Source organism: Varroa destructor, unplaced genomic scaffold (genome assembly GCF_002443255.2).
Source record: "Varroa destructor unplaced genomic scaffold, Vdes_3.0 BEIS01000001.1, whole genome shotgun sequence".
NCBI classification, from domain to species: domain Eukaryota; kingdom Metazoa; phylum Arthropoda; class Arachnida; order Mesostigmata; family Varroidae; genus Varroa; species Varroa destructor.
The window spans coordinates 69,624,699-69,637,101 of NW_019211454.1; the positions used below are offsets into that span (position 1 = coordinate 69,624,699).

The window sequence follows — 12,403 nt, forward strand, 5'->3', positions numbered from 1 at the left end:
TTATTAAACTCTTTTTTATTGAATGTCGAAAATTCCTTCTTAAGAAACTATGAGATGCATACATTTGTCCTCTCAAGTGGCTGAGCGTGTGTTTTCGAAAGGTAGATAACAAATGTCTGCCACCATTTTCTGTTGACGCTGGCGGCAGTTTAGCGCGAGCCTCTGTAAAATAGTTCTCTCTTTTTTAGGGGTGTGCGGCAGAAATGATTTCTTTATATGCTTTAGATGATCGTTTACACATAATGCGTATATTATAACAGAATTATTTTTTATTCTCAGCCAAAATGTAATTAAAAGTCATTAGAGAAAACCTTTATATGCCAAATGCATCCCTGTTTCTAAAATATTATTTAGTATGAAGTATTATTTTGTTTATAACTCGCAGCTTAGCTGTCTTTTAGCCAATTGATAAACTTTTCTACCTAGTTATATAGCAAACAAATGAATCATACGCGATTAAATTACTGTGGACGAACACACACACACACAGACACAGACACACACACACACACTTACACATACACATACACACATACATCTAACGGAAGGCCCTTTAGGAGCTTGTCTTCAAAAAGACTTTAAAAAATCATTTAATCGTTAGCTTTTATCGGCCCTGTTCCGCGATAGCACAGGTACATATGACATTGTTAAATCGATACGCAAATAGGCAAACACTGGGGAGCGTAGGCTCCGATATTATCATCGTTCATCCTCGTGACCATTGTCAACTTCAGAGTTTATAAACTGCTTACTCAGTCGATGGTTATGTACAAGATTGTTTCGCACAAGTGATGTGTCGCAGAATAGTAATAATAACATTATGCTCGCTTGGCACACGTATGATAAAATAATTATTTTGACATTATTGGGGTGAATTGCACGCCATTTAAAAGTTACGGCCCTAAGTAAAGTGAGTGTGTGAAAATGTTATTCAATATAGATGTGCTAATACACAAGTTTTTATTATTGACCTATAATAGCACAGTCTTTATGTACACAAAGTATATATATACAAAAATAGATGATTCGAACTATTCAAGAATAAATCACTCTGTTGAAAGGGTGAGCCATTATTTAGAACCTGTTAAGTAAAGCTGTTGCTTGTCGATTTGCGCTACCCGTATAAGGGAGTGTTGTTTTTAGCATGACACGAAACCGATTTTCATAACTACAGCTTCACCCTGTTTCAGTACATTTCTGCCATCATGTGTAGCAATACTGCAAAAACGTTAACGTTGCTTAGCATTGCTAAAGCTGCTTTTATCGATTAATTACAAAATGTCAACAGAACGCACGATTATAATTGTTCTAGCAGCTAAGGAAATCTTTTTTGTAGTACTGTGACCTTGGTTGAGGCTGACCTCTAATGATCGTTTGAATCGGGGCCTACCCGGAAAACAATTGGATCAGAACTTGATCCTGTTTTGCTTGCATTTGTCTATAAACGGCAGTGCTTTTTCCACACTACACCTTTATGTCTTTGTACTCTAATTATATAACTGTTCTGACGCTAATGTTTCGGTTGTACTCTTGGCTGTTGTTGCTTTTCTCATGGCTGCGTCTATGTTTCTGTAATTATGTTATCAATATTAGCATTGCTTGCTTTTCGTTGAGCTCAAAGCTTGAAGGCAATGTGGACTTCGCTATTGAGCTTATCGGGCTGTAAAAGGCGGCCTGAACTTCAATGGCGGCCTGGACTTTATTTCTTCCAGATGTTTCATCTTAGATATCGCGATAATCATCGTCTCGAAGTCGTTTCAATGACTGGCCGGAATTTTGAACATTGGAAAGAGCGTAAAGCCTGTATGAGCGAAAAGAAGAAAAAAAATGAAACACAAAACTTGTGAATTATTATTAAATAACTTCTTCAGGTTAAAATGGTCTATTTATATATGTATCCATAAGTGAATTATTAATTATTCGCCCTTTGAATAGCATAATCAATCTACTGGAAGAAGTGTGTATTTATTTTATCAGGTTATATTGTCTGCTACAATACAACTAAAAAATTTGAAACAAAAAGATATTAACGTTCAAAAAAAAAAAAACTATTGTAAGTAATATAAAGTCGTGACATTTTTACAATAATGAAATATACTATGAGCCATAAAAAGTTTATTGTATATTCATTCCTATGTACCTCATTTGCAGTTCACATTCGACCCACTTAAATAGAATATAAATTATTTTGCTTATGAATTCTAACATGCAAAAATAACAATTTGCCATTGTGACGTTTATTTAAATAATCAGATCAGTATTTCATAAAATTTGTAAAACGTCATGGACTTGTCAATCGTACCTGCGTTGCTTCTTTGGTTCTTTATATTGTAGCTCTTTGTACTTTTGAGCGTTGGAATAGTTTTGCTAGCTCTGTCACATAATAATTTTTTTTCTATGCGGCTTCTATTTTGAAATATCTTCATGACTATAATAAATGAAAGGTTAGATAAAATCACTGAGTCAACTTAAGGACTGGTATCTTGTACTTACATTGAATTAGGATCTCCGTATCCATTATCGTGTGATCCTCCAGCGTATACGTTCTGAGGCTCGGAGTGACCGTAAAAAGATTGAGGAGTAGGTGGATTTGAATCTAACGACGAATGCTGCTGGAATGGCAGCGGGATCTGCGTGACTAGCCTTGGCGGGATATAACCATTGTCATTTTTCGTATGTGGCGTCGCTACAGCCGGCGAGTAATATCTACCAAAGGCCGTTTCTTTCGGAATTTCCGGGTACAGATACAGTATATTCTATGCAACACAGTCGCAAAAGTACAAAACGCGTTAGGATCGTAATATTTTTTAAAAAAAAATTTGATTTTTACGGTTCATTTACCAACGTGATTGACGTTCGAATTCAGCACCAATTTACTAGAATAAACAGATTGATCTGCATTGCGATGTAAACATATTTCATTCATTGTTAATAGAGAATATAACGATATTGCAGAACCTTACTCACCCTTAGGTTGTAACAGTGAACATTTTCTATGGGAAAATTTATTTAATATTGACATTAAATGTTAGTTACTATATATTTGTGTTAAGGATTAACAATAAACTTTAATTCTTTAGAGGTTTTCAGAAACAAATTAGTCACTGATTACTGTGAAGCGATGCGTGTGAAAAATCTTGGACGAGGCGGAGCTTAAAGACTTAAAAATGTCTTTACAAGCTCAAAACGAATCGCAAAATTTTACACCAAAAGAGCTTCTCCCTATTAAGAAAGGAATGCTTTTTACACCGCGCAAGTATCTAAAACCTTCTAAATCGTAAATAGCAATTCGTACTAATCTCAGTTATCATGTTCGTTATGTTTCCCATAGTTAGACGATATAAATTCAGACCTGGTTTATTCAGCTCCATTCTGTCTGAATGACTTCCTTCTCTGAATCTAAATTAAAAGATTTAAGCGATATATTATTTTTATTCCATGCGATATCTACACTGATTGAGAAGCTGCGGTACTTTCAACTTGGCTAGTCATTTCAAATAATTGATTTTCCCATTTCTTGAAAATACAGCTTATTTTTTCGTTGTAAAAGGGGCCACTTAACAACGAAACCGCCCCGTTGAACAGCCAACCAGATACGACAACTTTCAGTCGTCAAAAGACCAATTGCCACAAGGCACAGCAACAGCACTACACTGCCTGCATTGAGTGGCAGCACGCTTTGCCTAGTACCGAACTATTCACCCGTACTTATTAAGAACCTGGGGCTAAAATGATGTTATGATCGGCACGATTCTATTTTTTGAAAAAGCTAACAACGCATGGATATCCGTTTGACAGCCGGGTGTTTATAAGCATTTTTGATAAAGTGTTTCGCTCATTTTTATGCAGATAAATTATGTGCTGAGATTTTCGTGCGGTATTTTATAAATATACCTATAGCAAGCATTATCATTAGTATTGCATTGCAATCACAATAGAATGATATTTTACGATTAATGTAGAATAATTTTTATGAATAGACTATTTCTCTAATCGAATCACCGACTTACATGTAGATCAGAGACTCGATCTGCCAGACTGCTGATATTTAGATCTCTAGCCGTAAAAGGTTGCACCATCAAAATGTTTTTTCCGCCTGCTTCAGTTTCGGCTACCCACGCTATCGAGATGCCGCCTAATTCTGAGTCGGAGAAGCGTAGAAGGAATGTACCATTATGTTTAGTTAGAAGCATTTCTTCAGCTTCACGTCGGCTAACGAAGCCCATTACAACTCCATCATTCCAAAGGAGGCGCAAATGCTCTCTTGTCACCTTCATGATAGCATAGAACCATTCCCAGAACGTGAACGTGCGTTCAGGGAGCTGATCTTTGCAGAACTGCCCCCAGCTAAGCATCATGTCCTGAGTATCGCGGTTTAAAGTTGGATTGCGGAAAGCCTTTGTCGCCAGAAAGTGTAAGTTACTTTCAGAAAGACCTCTACCAGTAGCCGAGTGAAACTTTGTCGATAAGACGTGCGCCATATCCCTCCAGGAAACGCATTCAGGAACAACAAATGGTAGACGTTGCGGTTTAGAGAACGCATTGTCCCATGTAACGGTCGCCCACGCATGGGGTTCCTGGTTTCCGTGAACGATCACAACAACTGGCAACGATTGTGCCTGTACAGCAAACGTCATTTCAGGCACTTTGACGATTGACTGAAATAGCAAACAAAATTTTTCATCCATAACACTCTCAGTTCCTTTCTTTTCTGCTCGTTTGATCTTCTTGAGTGACATGTTTCGAAACGATACCGAAAGCTGGTTGGTAGCCTGATGATATTCCATCGCTCCGATATTATTTAGGATTTCCCCAGAGACTTCATTTGAGGGATAAGCTTCATTGCGAGCAAACACAACGGCCTGCGCTTCGCTGATGATCGAAACCTTGACTTGTGGCGGCGACATGTGCACATTAAGTTTACCGCCTACGAGCAGCCGGACGGTGGCCGAAAAACGCGTGTTGGTCTTCATTACCTGTGGCGGCTGTTTCTCAATCACGAACGTTCCACACACGAGCGCAGAGAGAAGAAGCTTTATCCGGCCAAAAAGCTGCGTGAGACTGTCACACAGGGCTGGCCCCGACGGGCTCACCGTAATCTTCTCCATTGTATTTATCAAAACTTCAAACCTTTGCACCTGCTGCAAGTGCTTCCAAATGAGCTCAGCGAGAATTTCGCACCACTCTTGGATCTGATCTAATCTATTTTGGAATGGCTCTCCATTTCCTGCCCGTTGTTGAGCTCGCTGCCAATTGCCAAGCTCAATGTCAACAATCTGGTGCTCAAGGGTTGTCAAGCATTGGACACTCCCTGAAAACAACAGATAAACAGTCTTATTTGTATCGTTGACTCCTCTTTTCATTAATATTTGCTCTTGCCACGTGGTAGCTCCTTTTTTTTTCCACCTGCTATTTTACCTTTCATCGTTTGTCACAAGAGCATTATATTGTTTTTTTGTCACCCTGAACAATCATTTTGTGCTACCTTTGTTGCATATACAAAATCAATTAACGGTACCTACCTTTTAATCTATCAATAGAGTCCAACCACGCCTGCTGTAACTCTCTCGCATTGCTCTTTATCATTGCCTCAAATTGTGCCACTTCTTGTTGGGCACAATGTAAATCTGTTGTCTGGCCTGTCGCTTGCATTTGCTGTACGAGAGCGCTGCGCTTCTGTAGTTCCTGATACCGGATGACAAAAGTCTCTACTTCTTGATGTTTCACCCTGATTTTGTCGTCCATGGCTTGTACGTTTCGTTGACACTCGTCGAGATCGCGACGAATAGTAAGCGAAGGGTCTGCGTTGCCTGCCATATGTGACAAACCCTGCTGCTGTCCGCCTGAAGGAGGAGGCTCATACTGAGCGATAATTTTCTGCTCACCAAGAATACATGTACGCAGTGCGCGTATAGGGTACAATGGGTCGATGTTGTAATGTTGTTTGAGAAAGCGGTGAGTATCCACTAATTTGACGCGGGTCCCAAAGTCTGCAGTCTTGTTTGCTCTATCCTATAAGCAAAACGGACAAAAATGCGTTAGTGAATGAATAAATGAGCAGTGAACAGTGAAGACAGTACAATAATGTCGCACTGTTTTGTGAACTACACCATTTTTATTCTGTTTTAATAGAAGCTCCTACTATTGATAATAATGATATGGCAATTCACTTACTTACATACATTAACGGAAATCGTTAAACGCGACGTTAGAAAACGCAAAATTGTATTTTCTATTTTTTATGCTCAAATTATACTTTCGATAGTTCGACCTCAATTACGATTCCAATGACCTTTTGCAATCTTTCGAACGCTTACTAATGGTACGAAACCTCAAACACGTTTCCAACCGTTATTAGAAAGTAAAATTATCATGATGATAATGATAATCGATAATAATAATAATATTCTAAACTAAATTCGTAATTTTGCATTGTCAAAGACAGAGCAAAGAATTAGTGCAATTATAGTTAGGAAATCTAATATATAAGTGTACTGCATTCCTCATCACTCTTCTACAATATCGCCAGTCACAATCGAAATTGATGACTATCAGAACGCAAAATCCGATTCCAGCAACTCCTCTCATACATAATGAGATCTCCCATTCTAACTCAACCTAACCAGTTCACTCTGTTGTTAAGGATTAATAGTGCCAGTAAAGGAAAATTCAAGTAGAGGTCTTAACGGTGTAGAAAACTCTTTCCTGTCATGGATCTCTGACGCCCATTCATCTTACCGGTTTAAACCATACAGATTTCGACGACACACTGGTTTCGCATGGCGGCACGCCATCTAATAATCATTTTTTGTAGTGTCTCAATTAAAAAATTTTGTGTTATTATATATATTAAAAAAAAAAAAAAATTAATGTGTTCTTATATATAAGTACGCTTTGTTATAGTAAGGTCCAATTAAATGATCTAGAATGTTAGTAATATTCCTATCACTATTTATAAATTTTAGTTAATTGAAGACGTCTGCTGGCATAAGCTGCACTTGTTTCACGTACTACAAATAGACGCCAAATAGATGCAGCCCTTTTACGACACAATGCAAATCCTTTTTATTTGAAATTTACTAACTTGAACTTAATAATTTGAATTAAACAAGTGCTTAAAATAATTGCAGTCGCGAGCTTTTTCCTGAGAAAAGCGGTAACTCGGTGGTAGCATTAAGTATGACAATTTCATGCGCCCCTAACTGAACCAACTCGACGTAGGCGATGTAAATGCAAAATAATATGGTCTTGCCTGTATAAGTTAGCTGTTTCTCTATGCTGATACTGCTGGCGACTGGGAAGCATGATCACTACACGAGCTACACCTGTTAGCTAATACCTGTTTCAAAAATCAGTTTTGAGCTCGTTGAAAAAGCGCAATATTTTGTCATAGAAGCCCGCTCGAACATGAACGCGGCCAACTTTAGTATTACCAGCGTCTCAAACAAGCACTTAAGATACATTATCCTATTTTGAATTATTAAAACTACATGGATAAGATTTGTACGACGGTGTAAGATCGTTCGTCCAAGAAAGTGGAGACAAACTCGATACCATGCATACAGCCATGCGTGTTTTGATTCTGCTACATGATGCCCACTTTAAATCACTAAGTCTCAACGATCGGCGGGCTTCACGAAACAGGTGGCTCCCTGTCCGGCCCTGGAACTCCTTGTGAGCAACGCAAAGTCAGTAGGAACAAGAAAAATAAATCAACCCAAAATGAATAAAGTCTTCCTTGTTAACAAATAGATGTACACAGCTACTAACAGCGGCTATGGAGCTTTTGTATATACCAATACGACTGTGTTTTTGATTAAGGCTTTAATTGTAGGCGTCGAATGCAATTACATGTATTTATCATAATTGGGTCTATAAGGAATATTGTTACAAGGAAGAAGAAAAGTATTATAAGGAATCGGCCTTGTACTGTGAAGCCTGTCCAATATACTATATGCAGGGCGAAGTCTTCTCGTAGTTAAGCAGATACATTCGAAGAGACCTTTTACAAATTGTCCAAGGACGCCTGCCTTACTCTGTGCATTTTAAGATAAAAGATAGTCATGAGCATAGGGATATTTACCATGTCACAGCAGGATAATATGCATCGATTTTATTCATCGTAGTATCGTACTAGACAAATGAATAAACTATTTGCTAATGTGTAGTAAGGTGATGGAAAACTGGCCCGCAAATTTTTTCTTCAATTGGCTGAATATGTTCTGAAAGAGTGAGCTGGTTTAGTAGCGAGCCAACCGAATGATTTAAATAAGAAGAAGATTTGGAGAAAATATAATTACTTAGAACACTTACGAGAACTTACGCCCTGTTAAAAGAAGAGAGGCGATATGTAATATTTCCTCATGAGAAACATACCTCGAGCTCGCTGAAGAATTGCTCTGTAAGTGCCAACATGTAGTTAGCCAGATCCGGGCTGCTATCGGGATTAAGACGCAACCAGTCATGTTTACCAATCCATTCACTAAGTGCCTGTCGCACCTCTATGGGCATGTGATGTCCGTATAAATTCTGCATATCTTGCTGTTGGGCCTCCGGAAGGCGCTGCATACTATCCGAAGTAGACATTGCTCCGTCCTGTTTGATTCGAAAGCGACACCAATTTCAATGCAAGTCAAAACACAGGTACAGGGGTTAGTTGTTTCTTCTAACAATTATTATTACCACATCCAACACTTGTAATCGGTTACTAGCAACGCTTGTCAAACTTTAGCTCGTCGCGTAAACGAAGAGACGTGATATTCACCACCCAGCGTTCAAGCAGACCCGAGGAGGTTGCTTTAACAACTTACATCGGACTTGACAAGGTTCACAGAAGTCCACAACGGAAACACCTAAAATATGTCTTTTTGTTGGGAAAAATGGTAATAGTACGTATCGACAGCTCGCTAACAATATAGCTAGACATATGATTCTGTTATGACAAAAGCGTATTTTAAACATAAGCAATATATAATATTTTATACTGTTATTTTTTACTGCTGACGAAACACGTGAATAACTAACTCACTCGCGATGCGATGTTATAATGTTAGATAAATTCTATGTAAAACACGCATATACATGTAATGCGGATTCGCTAACGAAAACTCTAGGCTAATAAATGGAGCGTATGAAATATTTTGATTTTTTTCCCAAGTCTATTGGATACATGGTAAAACGTTCATCGTACTTAAGAATCTAGCTTCGCCATCGCCTAATCGGTAATCGCACCCCGTCGGATTATTAGCCCCCGATCAGATTAGGAAGGTTCGTACATTTTACCGGTAAGGCTGTTCTCCTTATCTCTTTGTATAGAATAGATATATTCCATCTATTTAAGAATCTAGCCTTTTATCATCTTCAGTGCCTGCCCTCTTGATCAGAATTCTTCTAACGGGTTAACATAATCAGCTACCTAATTAATTACAAATGAAACAAACGTTCCTGTCGTCTAATTCATTACAAAATATTACATATTACAGGCAAGAGATAAACGAAATTATGCACTGGTGTAGAAATGTATAACATATACCTAGAAGCTTATTCAAAACACAGTAAAAATTGTCGAATATCACACAAAATCAACACGTATATAACAGCTCAACAATTGTGTGATTGGTCGCTTCTAGTGCACTCGTTGAAAACTGATCTCTATTTGCGGTGCCACGTGGTTATTCGATAATTGCGATGAAGTCATAACGTTTTCAAGGGGTGTCAATGTACACTTCTGGATTGGAGAATCTCGAAATTGTTGAAAGACAGCGCCATCTCCTAGTAGATTTCCGGTCCCATGCGGAAGCAAGTACGCTAAGAGGTGACCACAACGACGCAAACCGTCTCAGCAAAGAACTGATTCTGTTACGTATGGAACTAAACCTTCTTTAATTAGCAGTAGCTGCGGCCTTACTGTTATCGTTCTACATTACTTCATAACAAAAACAAACTCCCGTATAATCAGGTAGGAATTCTTAGTGCTATTATAATGCAGACTAGATCAAAAGCACTAGAAATCTTCTTACCAGAGTTATTAGATTAGCAAAAATATATGTATGTATGTACAAAAGCCATCGCCAATTAGCACAGTCTCAAGAACTCCTCTAGAAAGAAACAGTTTTCCAAAGAGAGCACGTTAGGTAAAATAGGATCATTTGCGACGCCAATTCTAGGATTTGTAACAAGTCTCTAAACACTATTAAGGTTAGAATTATGGTGGCCTTTAGGCTATGAAGGCAAATCGTCCATTTGTATCCACGTGTTTACACAATAATACGCGAATAATAAGTTAAATAACATAGTTAAAGCAGCAGCTAAAGGTCAAGAATCGAGTGTGAGGTACAAACGCCATTATTGTTGTCATCGTGGTTATTTCACATACAGAATTCCACATCCTTGAAGTGACGGTATATTTTTGGTAGAGTATTCGGTAAACAGCGAAGTCACAAACGACTGACGAAAACGTTCACTGTATAATTCACATTAACGAACCAATTTACTCCGAAAATAGAGATTTGAGATTGATACTGAACACACGCGGCCAACTACATGTGCTAATAAAATCTATACTACACATGCGGTCGAAACCGAGAGGATTCTTTGCCTACTCGCTGGCGCTCCGATGTTGCTTGCATACAGACCCCTGTTGTCAGATGTCACTTTTGAGAAAAAATCATGAGCGTGGGGGGGGGGGGGGGGGTAGACAGGTCCGTAGGGGTTCGTTGAGAGGGCGGTAACTCGACCGGTCTATCGCTCAAGGAGCTCTAGCTGCTTGGTCTTCCGCCAAATGAGGGGTTGACGAACCAGGCAGCCGAGTTGCTCGAGTCTCACGCTCTCGTTCGATAAGCTCAGCCATCATCTGAACCTTTCGCGAACACTCCCCCGATAGATTCAGCTATGTAAGACCATAAAGTAAGACGGGACACTAGTGCCCAGCACCGGCAGAGAACTCAACAGATCTTAAACTATACTAACCAATTTCATATAGAACCTGCTCGCGAAAACTACCGTGTGTTGGATAGCTAAAGACGATCTGCCAGAATGATTCTTAAGCCATAAGAAATAAAAAGCAGATGATTCAAATTTGAGGTCTATCGGATCTTTTGCAGAACTGGCATTGTGCGGATGCGCGAAACTATAGATGAAGGGCTAGGAGAAGAGACTCGCAAACGATTAATGACTAGAATGAAAGGAGCATAGACGAAGCGATTTAGGCTAAAGATACCCATAAGCGAAAATTTCTCTGACTAAGTCTACCAACAGCCTCCCGCTGAGATATGCGAATCTATATCACCGTATAGGTCGAGTGATCAACCGGCAAAATCCCTACGCATCTAACTTCCTACGGTTCCGTGGAACCGATGTAGGAGAGGCTGGGAAATACGCAACTTAGTTAGCTGGCTACCGGCAACCAAATCAAACCCATTAACCGCTATAGAAAGATGCGTGGACCTTCAAGAGTCGTGTATCAACTTCAGCCCTGTCAAACAAGCATATAGGAGTTTACGCTGATTTCGGTATCGTTACCTGACCCAACACCCAGTAACGCGAACCAAGAGTTGTGCTAATAATTTCTGTCTGCTTAGTGAAAAACACAATCCGTCAAATAGCATGCATCGCGCATTAAATTTGCCTGCTGGACGTGTATAGCAGTAAAAGACTAGATTGGGACACATTATATTTACTCAAGTTAAAATGTAATCAAGGAGCATTGTGCCAAAGTACACACAAAGGTATGTTTACACCTGACACTAGGAGCGTATCATCATCTATTGACATCTGTCACGTTAAGCAAGCGTTGCTTAAAACTGACGCACAAATAAATCATTGAAAACTCTATACGCGACAGCACAGTGGGCTTCTGCCTGTGATTGAGCAACCTAAGCACGTTGCACTGATGCAAAAAACAGCGTTTGTTCCAAGACCCGTTTGTTTACGTTCCTTCTTTTGGCATGCCGTATTCTAGCATTCCTTATGTGTCACTGTCGTAGTGAATTAGATTCAACATGCCTCTGTCACACACGGCTGTGAAGCTTAAACTGGCGAAAATCGCTTGTGCACTCACTGAAGTTTGGCTCGTTGTATTAATTCCAAATTGTACGTACCTCCTCGATGCTTCAACACAAAAACTATCACTATAATAACAATAGCGGCAACAGAGGACAAGAAGCGAGCACGAGTGACTAGTCGACTTCTACGAATCCGCCGCCTCAAGTAGTCAGACGTTCAACAGCGGCGTATTGAAGGCAGTGGTGAGACGCCCGCCGCAGCTGCCGCTCGTCGTGCTGGTGGTATTGGTGAAACAAAACGATCGACAAACGAGCAGTCGTAGCAGCAGTAATGCTGTCGTCGTCGTCGTCGTCGCATACAGCCAATGCTTTCATAACGTTACAATTCGTGGAACTGATAA

At 39.4% G+C, this 12,403-nt stretch overlaps 1 protein-coding gene across 4 annotated transcripts; it reads right to left on the reverse strand.

Annotated features, from left to right (window-relative positions):
• Positions 1-12,403, reverse strand: LOC111254110 (signal transducer and activator of transcription 5A-like). Of its 4 annotated transcripts, none has more exons than XM_022814641.2 (6): positions 12,099-12,403; positions 8,377-8,595; positions 5,523-6,012; positions 4,011-5,311; positions 2,494-2,756; positions 1-1,801 (listed from the first exon to the last, which is right to left on the reverse strand). In XM_022814641.2, exons 2-6 carry the CDS (start codon positions 8,584-8,586, stop codon positions 1,723-1,725), a joined length of 2,343 nt encoding a protein of 780 aa, XP_022670376.1. In that variant the 5' UTR covers positions 8,587-8,595; positions 12,099-12,403; the 3' UTR covers positions 1-1,722. The 4 variants fall into 4 exon arrangements, with proteins under 4 accessions (XP_022670376.1, XP_086839541.1, XP_022670368.1 ...); XM_086983415.1 differs by having other exon boundaries at positions 12,059-12,403; XM_022814633.2 differs by lacking the exon at positions 12,099-12,403 and adding an exon at positions 10,376-12,042.

Bases quoted from the DNA above. Each gene is read 5' to 3' on its own strand.
- LOC111254110 (XM_022814633.2), bottom strand. The intron at 6,013-8,376 runs GTATGTTTCTCA...TTTTGCTTATAG, and splicing joins AATTCTTCAGCGAGCTCGAG to GATAGAGCAAACAAGACTGC. The intron at 5,312-5,522 runs GTAGGTACCGTT...TGTTGTTTTCAG, and splicing joins CTCTATTGATAGATTAAAAG to GGAGTGTCCAATGCTTGACA.